At 40.8% G+C, this 18,742-nt stretch overlaps 1 protein-coding gene across 8 annotated transcripts in view; it reads left to right on the top strand.

The window, feature by feature from the left end:
* The window catches only part of ANXA4 (annexin A4), a 76,564-nt gene that overhangs the window by 51,927 nt on the left and 5,895 nt on the right, over nucleotides 1–18,742 (top strand). For all 8 annotated transcript variants that reach the window (XM_042248064.1, XM_004005812.5, XM_042248065.1 and 5 more), the window contains 6 exons: nucleotides 1,082–1,172; nucleotides 2,505–2,584; nucleotides 4,706–4,762; nucleotides 12,033–12,126; nucleotides 17,665–17,760; nucleotides 18,370–18,428. In XM_042248064.1, coding sequence (XP_042103998.1) covers nucleotides 1,082–1,172; nucleotides 2,505–2,584; nucleotides 4,706–4,762; nucleotides 12,033–12,126; nucleotides 17,665–17,760; nucleotides 18,370–18,428 — 477 coding nt within the window. The remainder of the gene's footprint in view (nucleotides 1–1,081; nucleotides 1,173–2,504; nucleotides 2,585–4,705; nucleotides 4,763–12,032; nucleotides 12,127–17,664; nucleotides 17,761–18,369; nucleotides 18,429–18,742) is intronic.

Here is an 18,742-nt window from a genome sequence, read left to right as displayed (position 1 = left end):
TCTTCCTGCTCTTGGGGCTGGGGGTGCAAAGGTGGACCCACGGGGCGTTCTCAAGAAGCCATGATAGAGGCCTGAGAGTGTAGAGGAGGAGGGTGTGGGGGAAGGATTTTCCTTAAGACAACTTGAAAACAGGACCTTACAATCTAGCGACTGTAACTTCAAAGCTGTTTCCCCAAAAGTTAAGAAATTCTTTCTTCTCCGTGGCCCACTGGGGAGTGATTATACTCGTGCTTGCTGTGTTGCTGCTACTGCTGCTAAGTCGCTTCAGTCGTGTCCGACTCTGTGCGACCCCATAGATGGCAGCCCACCAGGCTCCCCCGTCCCTGGGATTCTCCAGGCCAGAACACTGGAGTGGGTTGCCATTTCCTTCTCCAGTGCATGAAAGTGAAAAGTGAAAGAGAAGTCGCTCAGTCGTGTCTGACTCTTAGCGACCCCATGGACTGCAGCCTTCCAGGCTCCTCCGTCCATGGGATTTTCCAGGCAAGAGTACTGGAGTGGGGCTTGTGTAACTCCAGACAATTTCTTGCCATATTAGCTCCTGTTTTGAGATATGGAACTTTTGACTGACCCCGTGAGGGCCTCTTGGGCTGCTGTAAGCTCAGAACCTGCCAAGAGTTCTCAGCCTCCCAAGATGCTAGAGCCACTGTGCCCTACACCAGGCTCTGCCGATTTTTAGCAACCAAGTACAAAATTCAATTATGACTCCCCTCCTCCCTCACGTCAATGAATATTCAGGTTCATGGGAGGTTCTGGGCTAGTCACTGGGAAACAGAGATAACAGCCTTTGCCAGAAGATTCTGCCCTTCAAAGGAAAAGTACAGGGGAGACCAAGGCAAGACAAAATCCCCAGAGGGTGGAAACTATTCCTAACCAACACCCAAAAGCAGCCCATGAAATGTTTGTTATGACTAATAAACATGTTGGAATCTGGATAGGAAAGTTAAAAATGAGCAAATCCTGTTGCTGGAACTAGCTGAGTTGTCTTTATTCTCTGCAGATTTCTGGTTGTATCCCTCCTGTGTCTGGGACTCAACTTGGTGACCTGACTCATGACACCCTCTCCTCTGGCTTTTACATTTAGGGAGCTGGCACAGATGAGGGCTGCTTGATTGAGATCCTGGCCTCCCGGACGCCCGAGGAGATCCGGCGCATAAACCAGACCTACCAGCTGCGTATGTAGCATCCTCAGGGGCCTTGGTGGCGGCCCTGTCCTCTGAGAAGTAGACTGGAGCGGGAGGTTACCCACTGAAACACTGACCTCGAGGGAGCCTCAGCTACAAGCTCAGCTGTCAGGCAGATCCCTGTCGATCCAAATGACTGTTGGCTTTTCGAGACTTCTCAGGGGTACCTGCCTCTCTTCTTAGGCTACCCAGTGAAGTGTTTACTACCCTGAAAGCTGAAAAGCTGTTCTTTAGTATCAAGCAGAGAATCAAAGATGTTTATTCAAATGTGGTGGCACCACTGAATCATAGCTTTCCAGGGAGTGGCCTGGAGGAGCAGTCTCCTCAATTTCTTACCTTCAGACTAGGCTGTAGGTCCCGCAGCCACCCCCAGTGGCAAGACTCCCCTCTTAAAAATCTCCTTCTTGACCTAAGGAATATAATAAAAAATGTCCAAAGGTTCAGATCCCACAGTGTCATCTATATTAGCTTAAAATGTCCAGCAGAGTGGCTAAACAAAGATGTCCAGCAGAGTGGCTATCCATACAACATAATCATCAAAATGTATATCGGAGGATGTTATTAAATTACAATGAGTGGTATGGTATACGAATAAGGGGAAAAGACAAATCATAAAATGAGATGCTGTGATCCCATTTCTTAAAGAAACAAAAATAATATGTGATGTGGGGAAAATGAGGAAGGATATTCACCAAAATGTTATCAGTGATTATTTCTGGGTGATTAGATGAGGTTTTGTTCAACGCCTCCCCGCGCCCCGCCCCCGCCACTTCATTTAACTCATTCAGTTTTTCCTAAGTTTTCTGTAATAAATGTACAGTTCAGTAGAAAGAAAACAAAATAGTAAGAGTTTTTTGGTAGGTGTTCAGAGTGGGAGAGTGGAAACCTGGGAGTCTGGTTCTAGCGCTGACTGCCTGTGGTCTTCTCCCTGTGGACAGTCCGCTGCTTGTCCCCAAACACAGGTTCAGAAGCTCCATCCTATTTGCCTTTCCTCATGCTGCTTAACCAGCTCTGTGTCACTGCAAACCACATTCAGGACAGATCCCTAGATAGTAGGAACCACCAAAGAGGGGATCACAGCCCCGCGTTCTCAACCCACAATGTAAGCAACAAGAGCATCTTGTCTCTGCTCTAATCATCAACTTCTCTTGACCATTTTACCAAGACTTTAGTTTTTCATCAGCTGTGTATGGGCTGAAGAACCTCACGATGAGTTGCTTCAGTAATCAGGCTGGTCCAGGAGAGGACGGAAAACTCTGGGGTGTGACCTGGTGTTGGGCAGAGATCTTCACTCTGATGTCACTAATTTGACTCTCTTGCTAGAATATGGGCGGAGCCTTGAAGACGATATTCGCTCTGACACATCATTCATGTTCCAGCGCGTGCTGGTGTCTCTGTCCGCTGTGAGTCGCTCCCACCTTTGATGGGGGCAGGGGGGATGGTTTATTGAGACGTTCACTCTCTACCGGCTCTTCTAGCCTTTCTCAACCTTTCAACCTCCCAAATGGGAATTTTTCCCTGTGTTTTTCTGAAGCCTCTCTGTTATTTTATATTCTGTCTTTAGAGACTCTAGCTAGTCATGCATCCCCATTTTTTCTCATTTATGCATACAAGTACCTAATATACGCCAAACAATCATTTCTCAGTGCACTGAAAGTTAGGAATGTGGTTAAAGGCAGTCCTGGGCTTTAAGAATTTATATTGTCAGAAGGGGATCTAGCAGGCCCATGTGTTGCTATAATAAAAGCATGAAAGTATGTGCCAAAAAAGAGGCACAGAGCAGAAGAAAGGTTCAAGGAGAGATTTTGGTTGCAGAAACAAAGAAAAGGCTTCATGGCAGAGGTGCTGGCTGAGAGAGGACTAGTAGGGTTGCTGGAATTTCAAGAGGCACAGGTGTGTGGGGGTACATTCCAGGCAGAAAGAACAGTGAGGACAAGACAAGGAGTCAGGAAACACAGATTGGGTTCAGGGAACAGTTGGCTGAGCCGCTGGACTAGTAATTCTAGGAGTCAGGTGGGAAAATGAACAGGGGTCCCATGTTGGGGAGAGTTTGTGCTTTTTTTTCGGAGAGCTGTGGGGAGCCTCTGAAGGTTTTGAAGCAGTCGTGATGTGATTGGAACTTCTTAGAAGAGTAGTATTATAGCGGTGTTCCAATGAATTGAACCAGAGGAGGGGAGCCCAGGCAGGGGTTACCTTGGTATTCTAGATACTGTGAAGAAAGCAGGTCTGGGCCAGTGTGGGGGCAGGGATGCCAGAAAAGAGAGATGGATTTACAAGCATGTCACACAACTTCACAATTTTATCTTTAGGCCTGACCTCCTTCCAGAGTGTGAGACTCTCATTTCTCACTGCCTTTTCCCTGTTTCCTTGTGGATATTCTGCCATCACCTCTGTCCACTCAGCCCTCCTAAACTATGCTTGAACTCATTTTGCCTCCAAACCAGCTCTTCTTCCTCCCTCATCTTTTTCTATTACTGTTGTTTCTGTTTTTGCAACAACCAAAGCAGAAGCCTGGAAAGCATCTCCAGCCCCCACCTTGCTATGTCTCTGATGTTTACTTAATAATGCCAGCCTGCTTTTCTCTTCATTTTATTTTATTTTTTTTATTTTGGCTGTGCTGGGTCTCCTTTGTGGTGTGGGGCTCTTTGTTGTGGCATGCCGTCTTTAGTTGTGGTGTGCGGGCTTCCCTAGGTGTGGCATGGAGCCTAGCGCACACAAGCTCAGTAGGTGTGGCACTTGGGCTTAGTTGCTTCGCAGCATGTGGGATGTTAGTTCCCCACCCAGGGATCGAACCTGAATCCCCTGCTTTGGAATGCAGATTCTTAACCACTGGACCACCAGGGAAGTCCCAACCAGCCTGCTTTTCTTACTTCCTACCCACGTTTTCTTTTCCTCCCAGATTTACCACTGCAGAGCCATGCCTAGATTGTAGCATATTGGAATAGCCTAGCGATAAAATAGTGTAACAAATCAGAGAAAAGTAGCCCATTTTGCCACACTTTGGGATTCCTCTCCCTTCAGTCCTGCCCTCCTGGTGTTGGTGAGGGACAGGGCACTTTTGGGTGCTCCTCAGGCCCCCACTGTTGGCCCCAGGGTCTCTTGATTCTCCTCTTTTCCCAGCTCCTATGTGGCAGAGTTGATCAGCATAAAGTTGCCAGTTAGGGAGACTTAAGTCAGCTGGCTGGGAAGACATGGGAGTGGAGGAAGAGGAGGAAAAAGGGGGGTGTGGTCCTGGAAGGTGCAGGTGCTCTCACCAGGCCGTATTTTTCCTCCTGCTCCTTCAGCTGTCAGAGACACCCACACAGCATCAGGGAGCCACGCCAGGCTCGCCCTCTGTTTGATCAGATCAGAGCCGTGGGAGTAACACAAACACATTTGAGGACATCTGTCCTTTCTCCCTAAGCTGCACTCATGCCCCTTCTAATTTCCCTGTCCTTGGGCTCCCAGACATTCTGTCTTATCAGAGCACCCAAATCTTCTTGGATCCTCTCTCAATCTCTGTGGTTTGTTTTTCTCATCCTCAGGGAGGCAGGGATGAAAGCAATTATCTGGATGATGCTCTCGTGAGACAGGATGCCCAGGTTAGTAGAACTGCAGCTTCTTTCTTCTCTTTTGCCAGGCTGAGTTGGTGGACATCTTCTTATATTTCAATGAATATTGGCCAAGCCGAAATTTGTTATGAAAAAAGATTCCCACAGGTGACTTTAATAGCAGAAGTTTCTTGCAGAGATACCTGGGGCTTGGGGCTGGCTTGGGGCATCAGTATATAAGCATCCCTGGGTTCTAGATTTTCTAACATTGGGACCATGGTGTGGCTACCCCCACAGGATCACAGAGTGTCTTCTGAATCACTAGGAGATAAAGGGACCTGTCTGTGCTTTGTTGACCTCACATTTTTACTTCCCCAAAGAGAATATTTAATACAATCTATGTAAAATGGGTAAAACTAATACCAAACCCTAAAAGGCAGTTGCTTCCCTGGTATCCAGCCCACTGATGGCTGCCCTGAAACCAACTAATGGTATTTTTACTGTGACCAGATAACACTAAAAATAATAACTAATAAAACCTAGTAAGGACCTGGTTTTGTCCTTACCAGGGGCCAACACTGTTCAAAGCTCTTTACATGAAGTATGTCATCAAATCCTTACAATAACCCTGTGAACTAAGTATTGCTATTCCCATGTTATGGACAAGGAAATTGAGGCTCAAAGAAGTCAATATCTTGCTCAAGTTCCCATAGATAATAAATGACAGAACCGGGATTTGAACCTACACAATTTGGATCTAGACTTTGTTAACCAGTATATGACCTTAGAGAGAGATCTGTCCCATTCAGGACGAGGGGCAGAGGATGAGATGGTTAGATCACATCACTGACTCAATGGACCTGAATTTGAGCAAACTCCAGGAGATAGTGGAGAAGAGATGAGCCTGACATGCTACGCTTCATGGGGTCTCAAAGAGTCAGACACAGTTTAACGACTGAACAACAGTGAAGCACTCAGTATTGTATAGGAAAGAACCTTTTGCTTTCACTAGAAGTGAAAGGAGTTTATGAGTCCTAAGAGTTCTGAAGACTCAGGGAGGCCCATTCCATAAGGAGATATAGGAAACTGCCTTCAATCCAGAAGCTTTGAGGAAGGAGAAGGTATTACAACTCTCAGATGCTTATGTGAATTTCAGCTACCTCTAGGAGACCATTTGGGGGCATGCTGGAAAGAACTTCCATAGCCCAGGTGAATCCTGAATTTAGTTTTTTAAATTAACTTATTTACTTTAATTGGAAGCTACTTTATAATATTGTAGTGGTTTTTGTCATACATTGACATGAATCAGCCATGGGTGTACATGTGTTCCCCATCCAGAACCCCTCTCCCACCTCCCTCCCCGTTCCATCCCTCAGGGTCATCCCAGTGCACCAGCCCTGAGCACCCTGTCTCATGCATCGAACCTGGACTGGTGATCTGTTTCACATATGATAATATACATGTTTCAATGCTATTCTCTCAAATCATCCCACCCTCGCCTTCTCCCAGAGTCCAAAAGACTGTTCTTTACATCTGTGTCTCTTTTGCTGTCTTGCATATAGGGTCATCATTACCATCTTTCTAAATTCCATATACATGCATTAGTACACTGTATTGATTTTTTTCTTTCTGACTTACTTCACTCTGTATAATAGGCTCCAGTTTCATCCACCTCATTAGAACTGATTCAAATGAATTCTTTTTAATGGCTGAGTAATATTCCACTGTCTATATGTACCACAGCTTTCTTATCCTGAATCCTGAATTTGAATGAAGAGTTAGTGAACAGTTTATTCCTGAAACATTAATATCCACTGTCACTTTTTTTGTGGGCTTGCCAGGTGCTAGGCATTGTGCTAACTACTTTACATTTTTTTCCTTGTAATAAATCTATGAAGTAGATATTACTTCTGTTTTATAGACTTGGAGACTGATTCTCAGACTTAAATAACTTGTATAAGATTACATAACTGATGGAATTGGGCCCTTTGACTCTAGGTCTGTATGATTTTTTAAAACCATGCCATTCATATTACAAAGCTACAGTAATCAAAAGTGTGTGGTATTGGCATTAAAACAGACATACAGATCAATGGAATAGAAGAGAAATCTGAGAAATAAACCTACACATGTATGGTCAATTAACTGATGAAAAAGGAGCCAAGAATATACAATGGGCAAAAGATAGTCTCTTCAGTAAATTTTGTTGGGAAAACTGAATAGCCCTAAGCAAAAGAATGAACCAGAACTGACTACCTTACTCCATACATAACAATTCACTCAAAATGAATTAATGACTTCAAAGTAAGACCTGAAACCATAAAGTTCCTAGAAGAAAACATAGGTGATAAGCTGCCTTACATGGGTCTTAGCAATGATTTTTTTAATCTGACGCTGAAAGCTAAAGCAACAAAAGTAAAAATAAACAAGTAGGACTGTATCGAACTAAAAAGCTTCTGCACAGCAAAAGAAACCATCAGCAAAATGAAAAGGCAACCATTCAATGAGAGAAAATATTTGCAAATCAGATATCTGATAAAAAGTTAGTATCTAAAATATAAAAATAGCCTGTACAACTTAATAGAAGTAACCAAACAATGCAGTTTTAAAATGGGCAGAAGATCTGAATAGATATTTTTCCAAAGACATCCAAATGTCCAACAGACACATGAAATGATGCTCAACATCACTAGTCATCAGGGAAATGCAAGTCAAAACCACAATGAGATATCACCTCATTCCTGTCAGAATGGCTGTCATCAAAAAGACAACAAACAGCAAGTGTTGGCAAGGATGTGAAGAAAAGGCAACCTTTGTTCACTGTTGGTGGGAATGTAAATTGGTGCAGCCACTATGGAAAACAGTATGGAGTTTCCTCAAGCAAAATAAAAATAGAACTGCTTCATGATCCAGCAATTTCACTTCTTCTGTCTGCCCCTCAAAAATGAGAACACTGACTCAAAAAGACATATGTACCACCTTATTCATAGGGATATTATTTACAATAGCCAAGAAATAGAAACAGCCTAAGAACCCATCAATAGATGAATGAAGGAAATGATTGTGTATATGTATAGTAGAAGAATGCTCTCTAGCCCTAAAAAGAATGAAATCTTACCATGTGCAAAAATGTGGATCGATCTAGAGAGCTATATGTTACCTAAAATAAGCCAGAAAGAAAAACACAAATACTATATAATCTCACTTATATGTGGAGTTAAACAAACAACAACCAAGGAAAAATCAAGCTCATAGATACAGAGAAGAGACTGGTGGTTGCCAGAGGCAGGGGTGGAGGTGGGCAAGATGGGTGAAGGAGGCCAAAAAGTACAGGCTCTCTTATGAAATAAATAAGTCATGAGGGTGTAATGTACAGCATGGCAACTACAGCTAATAATACTGGGGACTTCCCTGGCGGTCCAGTGGTAAAGACCCTTCTTTCACTGCAGCAGGCACAAGTTTGATCCCTGGTCGGGGAGCTAAGATCCTGCATGCTGCATAATGCTGCCAAAAGTAAATAAATAAAATTGTGTTAAAAAAAAAACAATAATGCTATATTGAAAGTTTCAAAGAGAATAGATCTTAAGAGTGCTTATCATAAGAAAAAATACTTTGTAATTATATACGGTACTAGATGGTAACTAGACTCATTGTGGGGGTCATTTCACAATATATACAAATATAAAATTATTATGCTCTACACCTGAAACTAACATAATGTTATATGTCAATTATACCTAATTTTTAAAAAACACAAAAAACCATGCAGTTCAACAAATATTTAGGAGTTCTTCAAGGAGCACAGCTCTCCTTGGAAATGACCAGGTGAAAAGGTACTTAACAACAAATATGGGCTCGGGGAAGTTGGAAGGACTAGAACTCATTTTTCTGTATCCTCCAAGTCTTACAATGAAAAAGGAATTTAAGAACCACTGTCCAAGGTTTCCACTCTTCTTCCAAAATAAAACAGGAGGAAAATCTAGTCAGGCTTTGTTCTTTAACGTACATCAGCAAAGGGACATTTGCAGACTTTGGGTATTATGGAACTGGATTTTGAGGCAAGTAAATGAGTTTGTGATGAAAAGAATTATCAGGACAGGTGAAATTAGGTAGTAATTTATTATCAAAGGTAGAAAATTTTAAATATAGAGAAGCTAAATGTGCAATTTTATCTATTCTTGAGGTGAAAACTGCACTCAAGGAAATAACAGGTAGTGTTCAGAATTCCTACTTGAAAAAGAAATTCATCATGTATTAAAAGCACATTGAAAATGCCCTTCAGAGCTTTTGTTAGAATATGGCACATATTTGATTCCCTTTGAAAAACAAACCAAGAAATACAAAAATAGAGAGAGATCTGCATCAAAACTGGAAACCGTGCTCAGGGAAGACTTGGCTGTGTCTCAGCCACTTCCACTGGACTTGCAGCAAGTCCTCCTGATTAAAATTCATCCAGATGAAAAGTGAGGAGCTCAAAGAAGAATCCATTGCACTGTGTTCTGTGGAGAAAACCAGGTCTGGATAAACTGTTGATCATTTCAAGACCAAAGATCATGAACATGCACTAATCTCAACTCAAATACTATGTGGCCCGTGAGGAAACTGGGGCCCAAAGGGAGGCAAACAGGGGCTCACTTTAAGGAAGAGACAGATTTCAGATTGCTCTGGATCCTGACATACGTAAGAGAAGGACAGATTTTAATTAACTAAACAAGAGCTTTAAAAAAAAAAGAGATGCAATGAGAAAGTAATGGAGCTAAAAATGGAGCTACATGAAAACAAGAAGAGATAAAGAGAAGGCTAGATGAGTGGAAGGGAAGTGTTCTTAGAAACAAGGAAAGGAGACTTCCCTGGTGATCCAGTGGTTAAGAATCTGCCTTCCAATGCAGACTCGGGTTCAGTCCCTGGTGGGAAACTAAAATCCCTCATGCCCAGGGCAACTAAGCCCGAGCACCGCAACTATTGGCCCTTGTGCTCTAGAGCCCGTGTGTCACAACTCAGACCTGATGCAGCCAAAAATAAATAAATATTCTAAAAAGAAACAAGGAAAGACACAATAAACATTTATTAGAAGCGGCACTGATCAGAAACGACACTGCACAAAACAGTCATTGTTGTCGAAGGCAATGCTGAAAATACCTCCAATTTTCAGGAAAAAAAAGACAAAACAATCACATAAGATGAGGACTATAGAGGAAAGACAGTGGAGATTAGAATCTCAACAAGAAGGGTATGAACAGACTTGCCCTAATATATAGTTAAATGAATAATAAATGTACAAATGAGTTAAAGCATGTGGTCCTGGGGTAAGATAGGGAGAAGTCAATGGGATAATTAGAAAGTCTAAGAGCAGAACCAAGCCTATGGGAGAATATACAGGAATATATACAGAATGTATGCATTTCAAGTCAGTGAAGAAAGCACAGGTTACTCAGTGGAGTTGGAAAAATTGGCTGACCACTTGGGAAACAATCAAGCTAGATCCTGACTTTCACCTGACAGCATAATAAATTCCAAATAGATTGAAATTTTTAGCATAAATAAAATAAGCCATAAAGGTAGTGTAAAAAGTTAAATATTCTTTTTTTTAATGTGGAACTGGGAAGGGATTTTGTATGCATTTTCTTTAAGATAGAAACCATAAAGGAAAAGGATCGGTAGTTTGGCTAAATTTTAAAAAGAAAGAATTGTTTTACCAAACAATACCACAAACAAAATTAAAGATCAAATGATAGAATGGGGAGAAATTTCACACTATGTATAGTAAGCTTAATATGAAAATATATAAGTACACTACAGTTTCAATATTGTTATTGAAACTTACTCTTATTCATCTTTGTTCTGAATAAGAATGCCCTGTTTCTTAAAAAAAAAAAAAAAAGACATTGGACGTTAACAGGCAACTCAAAAAAAAGAAAAATAGAAATGGCTAATACACCAAAAAATGACCAACCTCACTAGTTATTTAAAAAAACTAACACAAAAATATACCATTTTCTACCCATAACTAAAACTTTACCCTTTTCAAGTTATTTTTTCTGGTATTTTACAAAAGTATCATTCTATGACAGATGGAAAGTTCCTTGTTTGCCCACATGTTCTAGTTACAATTGCTGTATAATGAACCACCTCAATCTTGTAATGTCAGAGGTCTTAGCTGGGAAGACTGGAACAGCTAGAGGCGGCTCAGATGGCTGGGGGTAGGAGTCTCCATCACTTGTGTCTGGTGTCTGGGCTATGAACCGGGCTCACCTCAGCCTTCGAAAGGGTCTCCTACCTGTGGCCTCTTCAGGTGGCGTGGGCTTCCCAGAGCATGGCGGCTGCCTTTCAAGAGGGACCACCTAGAAAGCCAGCATTCCATGAGAACCAAAGCTGCCTGACCTCTATGACCTAGCCTCAGAAATCAGTGTCACTGCCGCTGGACTTTACTGGTTGAAGCAGTCACAAGCCTGCTGAGAATCAAATTTGAAAAACACTGAATTAGATAAACCTTTTGTGCCCTCCCAGCTTTAAAATTCCACAGTCCTCTGTATGGGAAAAAGAATCTAGAAAAGAGTGTGTATATGTATAACTGATTCATTTTGCTAAACACCTGAAATTAACACAACATTGTAAATCAACTGTAAAATGATAAAATTCCGTGGTCCTGAGAACTGACTCTTTAATCATGTGGGAGCAGAGAGGGAGGTGAAGAAACAGCTGAGTAGATGGAGATAAGCCCAAGGAGCGACAAAATATATCAGTGAAGGGTGTTTTGAGAAATTTAACAAGCCAGCTGGTGGTTGTAAATGAACAGTGGGGAGAGAAGCCATGTGCCACTAGAGAGAAGTAAATCACGAGTCATTCTAGAGTGGTGGTGTCCAGGAGAACTTTCTCTAATGTTGAAAGTGTTCTAGAGCTTCTGTGTCTAGTATGGGTAGTCACTAGCCACATGTGGCAATTGAGCACTTGACATGTGGCTAGTATGGCTGGGGGGTTGAATTTTAAATTTTCTGTGGTTAATTAAAATTCAGATAGCCACATGTGGTTAGTGGCTACCATATGGAACAGCCCAAGTCTAAGAACTCCTTTTGGTTCTTAAGACAAACCACAAAGTCTGCATGTTTGCTCTGACTCTCCGGGAGATATCATAGAGTTCCATTAGGCTTATACCTAAGGAAAAATCCTGAGTCATTTCCACTCACTGCCAAGACCAATTCTACCCCCGTCACCAGGAAAATAAAACTAAGCCAACTCCTGCTCTTTGAAGTTCTGGAAATATTTACAGATGTCCTGGCACCTTCTCTGTTGCATTTTAAACTTGTGCTTTGTTTGGCTTCAGGACCTGTATGAGGCTGGAGAGAAGAAATGGGGGACAGATGAGGTGAAATTTCTAACTGTTCTCTGTTCTCGGAATCGAAATCATCTGTTGCATGGTAAGGCACTTGCTTTTTTTTCTAAAGAAACTATTTGAAAGACAGTGAAAATGATATTACCCATAACTGATAACTTTTATTCCTTTGCTTGGTGCAAAGACCTAATTATACTGAACTGTCTTAGCTTGGAAACTGTTGAGTGCAATGATATGCATGAGAGTCAATTGCTGGAAGATTAATTATGAGTAATTAGCAGATATGTTCATAGAAGTTTGGCATTCCTGTTTGTAGGAAACTCACTTCCACAGTCAATCTTTTTTTCTAAAGTAGCTCTATTTAAATTTAGTTATATAAGACAAAGTCTTTAGTACATCAGCAAGTATTAAAATAGAAATATTTGTTGACATTTATTCTTATTTGACATCCAAGTTGTAAAAGCTAATAGAAGTAATTTCTTTAGGGAGTATGTTGCAGAAGATGAAGAGTGGATAATTTCAAATTTTGTTTCCTATGTGTAAAGTTTCCGTTTTGCTTCTGATAGTGCTTGTCTTTGTAATGTACTTTTGAGTTCTTTGGGGAAAAGGCACTATACAGCTGTAGAATATTTGAATACTACAATATATTTGAAAGTTGCAATTATTTCAGGTATTCCACACTGACAGTAAGTGATTATTCCAGTTATTAAATGTCATGAACTATCATCAGATGCAGGACTTCCCAGGTAGCTCAGAAAGGATCCACCCGCCAGTGTAGGAGACCCAGGTTCAATTCTTGGGTCAGGAAGATGCTCTGGAGAAGGGAATGACAACCCACTCCAGTATTCTTGCCTGGTGAATCTTCACGGACAGAGGAGCCAGGGATGCTACAGTCCCTGGCGTTGCAAAGAGTCAGACACGACTGCACACACACGCATCATCAGATCCACCAACTTCTGATTCAGCTCCCTATTCTTTTGCCTTCCCTTGCCTGATTATTAATAAAGCACATCTCCCCCTGGTGATACTTTTCAGGAACTGCATGTCCTCAGAAGTGGATTTAATGCAAATATTAATATATTTTTAACAATTTTCGCTTCTAGGCACAAGTCAGTGGTGTAACTTGTGCTTGTAAGCCACTGGAAGAAAATCTTTTAAGCATTATTTGAACGAAGAAAACATCGTAGTTTTCTTACCAACCAACGATAGTGAGGATTCATAATAACTAAAATTTTGTTAATTCTCTATCTTCCAGGTGCAGTGCTTAGTATAAGTATTGTTTGTTGCAACATAACCATGAAAGCAGACATTATTTTCCCCATTTTCAGTTCAGTTACTCAGTCATGTCCAACTCTTTGCAACCACATGGACTGCAGCATGCCAGGCTTCCCTGTCCATCAACAACTCCCAGAGTTTTCTCAAACTCATGCCCACTGAGTCGGTGCTGCCATCCTCCATCGTCCCCTTCTCCTCCCGCCTTCAGTCTTTCCCAGCATCAGGGTCTTTTCCAATGAGTCAGTTCTTCGCATCAGGTGACCAAAGTATTGGCGTTTCAGCTTCAGCATCAGTTTCTCCAATAAATATGCAGGACTGATTTCCCTTAGGATGGACTGGTTGGATCTCCTTGCAGTCCAAGGGACTGTCAAGAGTCTTCTCCAACACCACAGTTCGGAAGCATCAATTCTTCAGCGCTCAGCTTTCTTTACAGTCCAACTCTCACATCCATACATGACTACGAGAAAAACCATAGCCTTGACTAGATGGACCTCTGTTGGCAAAGTAATGTCTCTGCTTTTCCATATGCTGTCTAGAGCAAGTGTCTTTTAATTTCAAGGCTGCAGTCACCATCTGCAGTGATTTTGGAGCCCCAAAAAATAAAGTCTGACACTGTTTCCACTGTTTCCCCATCTATTTGCCATGATCTTCATTTTCTGAATCTTGAGCTTTAAGCCAACTTTTTCACTCTCCTCTTACACTTTCATCAAGAGGCTTTTTAGTTCCTCTTCACTTTCTGCCATAAGGGTGACATCATCTGCCTATCTGAGGTTATTGATATCTCTCCCAGCAATCTTGATTCCAGTTGTGCTTCCTCCAGCCCAGAGTTTCTCATGATGTACTCGGCATAGAAGTTAAATATGCAGAGTGACAATATATGGCCTTGACATATTCCTTTTCCTATATGGAACCAGTCTGTTGTTCCATGTCCAGTTCTAACTGTTGCTTGCTGACCTGCATACAGATTTCTCAAGAGGCAGGTCAGGTGATCTGGTATTCCCATCTCTTTAAGAATTTTTCACAGTTTATTGTGATCCATACAGTCAAAGGCTTTGGGATAGTCAATAAAGCAGAAATACATGTTTTTCTGGAACACTCTTGCTTTTTTGATGATCCAACGGATGTCAGCAATTTGATCTCTGGTTTCTCTGCCTTTTCTAAATCCAGCTTGAACGTCTGGAAGTTCACGGTTCACGTACTGTTGAAGCTTGGCTTGGAGAATTTTGAGCACTACTTTGCTAGCATGTGAAAGAAAGAAAGTGAAAGTCATTCAGTCGTGTCCAGCTCTTTGCGACCCCATGGACTATACAGTTCATGTAATTCTCTAGGCCAGAATACTGAGTGGGTAGCCTTTTCCTTCTCCAGTGGATCTTCCCAACCCAGGGATGATCGAACCCAGGTCTCCCACATCACAGGTAGATTCTTTATCAGCTGAGCCACAAGGGAAGCTGGCATGTGAAATGAGTGCAATTGTGTGGTAGTTTGAGCATTCTTTGGCATTGCCTTTCTTTGGAATTGGGATGAAAACTGACCTTTTCCAGTCCTGTGGCCACTACTAAGTTTTCCAAATTTGTTGGCATATTGAGTGCAACACTTTCACAGCATCATCTTTCAGGATTTGAAATAGCTCAACTGGAATTCCATCACCTCCACTAGCTTTGTTCGGAGTGATGCTTCCTAAGGCCCACTTGACTTCACATTCCAGGATGTTTGGCTTTAGGTGATTGATCACACCATCGTGATTATCTGGGTCGTGAAGATCTTTTCTGAATTTTCTATGTATGTATTCTTTGCCACCTCTTCTTAATATCTTCTGCTTCTGTTAGGTCCATACCATTTCTGTCCTTTATTGGTGCCTATCTTTGCAAGAAATGTTCCATTAGTATCTCTAATTTTCTTGAAGAGATCTCTAGTCTTTCCCATTCTACTTGTTTCCTCTATTTCTTTGCATTGATCACTGAGGAAGGCTTTCTTTTCTCTCCTTGCTGTTCTTTGGAACTCTGCATTCATATGGATATGTCTTTCCTTTTCTACTTTGCCTTTTGCTTCTCTTCTTTTCCCCATTTTAGAGTAGAGAAAACTGAGGCTTAGAAAATGTGTCAATTGGATTTTTTAATTCCAAGTGATACACACTAAATAATTACATAGGAAAAGAGGAGACAATATAAAATGGGATAAAAAAGACATGGAAAATGCTAGCAGTTCACTGTACTGAAGAGAGCTGAACAGCTCTAGAAAGACTGGAAATCAAGGCAGTTCTGGGAAATCTCAGTAGAAGCGAGTCATGGATTCATTTCTAAGGCAGAGTTTTCAAAAATCAGGTTTTCATTAAAAATGCTGATTCTTGGATTTCCCTGGTGGTCCAAGAATCTGCCTACCAATGCAGGGGACATGGGTTCCATCTCTGGTCTGGGAAGATTCCACATACTGTAGAGCAACTAAGCCTGTGTGCCACAACTACTGGGCTGGCACGCCCCAGATCCTGTGCTCCTCGCAACAAGAAAGGCCACTGCAGTGAGGAGTCCGAGCCCTGCAACTAGAGAACTCCCACCCACTGCAACTAGAGAAAGCCCAAGTGCAGCAACGAGAACCCAGGACAGCCAACAATGAGTAAAATAAGATTACAGTGCTGATTCTTGAACCCCTACTTCAGATAGGCTGATTTAGAATTTCTGAGAGTGACACCCAAGTAGTTTAATGGGTTTCCCAGGTGATGCTTACATTCTCTGAGGTTAAAAATTACTGTGCCTTTAGCCATCCTCATGGTCTGCTCAGTCAAAAAATTTCCAGGAGAGTAAGGCTGATTGATCCTAGTTGAATGAACTGCTCACTCAGTTGTTAGACCTTATGGTATATGTTCAGTGAAAGGAGTGTCCCTGGTTTGACAGTCCTGTGAGAATCACTGATGGGGTTGTGGGATAGCATTCCAGAGAAAGCAGTGTTAAGAAGATAAAACAGACACACACTCTAAGTAGGCTCCAAAGGAGACAGCAAGAGAGGAAAATAATGTGTATAACATTTTAAAGTGTTTGTGTGTGCTTAGTTGCTCAGTTGTGTCTGGCTCTTTGCAAGCCCCATGGACTGCAGTCCACCAGGCGCCTCTGTCCATGGGATTTTCCTGGCAAGAATACTGGAGTGGGTTGCCATTTCCTCCTCCAGGGAATCTTCCCTACTCAGGGATCAAACTCACCTCTTATGCATTGGTAGTTGGATTCTTTACCACTGAGCCACATGGGAAGACCCTTAACATTTTAAAATATTTGTTAAGAAAGGGGAGAATTTTTAGTTATGTTAAAGTCTGTTAAAAGATGCAACCAGATATTCTCAAATGTGACTAAGGTTAGAAAAGTTTGAATTGCTCTAATTTTTTAAACAAATATAGTTGATTTACAATGTTGTGTTACTTTCCACTGTACAGCAGTGATTCAGTTATGTGTATGTGTACACGTATATATATTCTTCTTCAGATTCTTTTCCTTCATAGGTTATTATAAGATACCAAATATAGTTCCCTATGCTCTACAATAGGATACTATTGTTTATCTATGTTATATATAGTAGTTTTTATCTGCTAATCCAAAACTCCTAATTTTTCCCTCCCCTGCATTTTCCTTTTGGTAATCATAAGTTTGTTTTCTATATCTTTGAATCTGCATCTGTTATATAAATAAGTTTATTTGTATCATTTTTTTAGATTCCACTTATAAGTGATATCATATTTTTTTTCCTCTGACTTCACTTAGTATGATAATCTCTATGTCCATCCATATTGCTGCAGATGGCATTATTTCATTCTTTTTGATGGCTGAGTAATAGTCTATTGTGTGTATGTGTGTGTGTGTGTATTTATATATATCACATCTTCTTTATCCATTTACTTGTTGATGAACATTTAGGTGCTTCCATGTCTTGATGTAAATAGGAATTGCTCTAGTTTTGATGAGCTGAAAGGAAGATGAATATACAGGTGATTGCCAAGGCAAAAATTAAAGAATAAATTAAAGATACATTCTGCTTATTAAAGAAACAATGAGAAAAGAAAGTGTATCTTTCCAGATACACTCCAGTCATAAATCTCCACTTTATTTGGTGAAAACAGATTCCCACAGAAGGGAAATGACTTGCCTTATGTCTTCCAAGATTCACGACATTCCTTCCACATCTCCTCTGGCCCATTCCACTTGTCATAGGCACCCTGGTTCTCACCCACGTTGCTAACTAGTTTCCTCTTGAAAAATGCCAGAGAATAACCAGTAAAGTCTAGTTAAAAATGCTCTTTCTCGTAAACATTTTAGTTTCCTCTATTCTTTTTTTATTTTTTATAATTTCGTTTTGTTATCGTTTGTAGTGTTTGATGAATACAGAAGGATAACACAAAAGGATATTGAACAGAGTATTAAATCTGAAACATCTGGCAGCTTTGAAGATGCTCTGCTGGCCATAGGTAAGCTGATAGGAAATGGGGCGTGGAGAAACAAATGTTTACAGGCTTTCCTCCTTGTTCTCAATTTGTCATCATGGGTTGTAGAAATTTTTTTTCAGGGATAAAAATTTTTTTAAAGCACTCATGATATGCGAGCCAGAATTTTAAGTGAGAAATACTATATACAGCCTGATTGTTATTGTACTTTATACAATATTGTACTTTATTGTGGCTTTATATATTTTTATATCTTTTGTGCCTTTATATCTCAATACATGGAAAGGTTAATCCTATACTAACTGCTTCTTGCAAGTCTGTGAATGGTTAGACCTAATAACTATTTCATATGGTACAGATAACAACAATCTGTTTGAAATTTTTTGGTGCCTTTGCTTTAATGGCCTTTATTAAGTATTTCTTCAGGAACTTGACAATAAGTTGAGGGTACTTTCCACCTGTGAAAATGCATTTAGCATATTCTATGCTCATAAAACATTGTTGGCTACATTTTTCCAACAAAACAATCAAGAGATACTATTTCAGACCTTGTAGAAACAATGAGAACAACTGTCACTTTTTTCTCGTAGATTTTATCTGTAATTTTTTTCATTTTTTTAATTCTCTTGACAGTAAAGTGCATGAGGAACAAATCTGCATATTTTGCTGAAAGGCTTTATAAATCCATGAAGGTAAGTGGCCTTGTTGTTGGCATCTGAATGGCTCTGAGGGTCTTATATGTCCACCTTCATATGTTACATACCCCACACAAAGTAGCCAAAATCAGCTTGAGCTATTCAGTTAAATCCTTCAAATACTTCACTGAGTGCTTGCTAATAATAATGCTAGATAATACGTATTGAGTACTTATATAATGTGTGATCACTCTTCCTAATGCTTTATATGTATAATTTTATCCCCATAACAGCTCAGTGGAGCACGTACCATTACCAACTTCCATTTTATAGATGAGAAAACTGAGGCATAAAAAGGCTAAGCAATTTGC

This window comes from Ovis aries, chromosome 3, assembly GCF_016772045.2.
Source record: "Ovis aries strain OAR_USU_Benz2616 breed Rambouillet chromosome 3, ARS-UI_Ramb_v3.0, whole genome shotgun sequence".
In the NCBI taxonomy this organism is placed as follows: domain Eukaryota; kingdom Metazoa; phylum Chordata; class Mammalia; order Artiodactyla; family Bovidae; genus Ovis; species Ovis aries.
The sequence above is the reverse complement of the archived record's forward strand: the minus strand, read 5'-3'. Positions and strand labels throughout refer to the sequence as shown.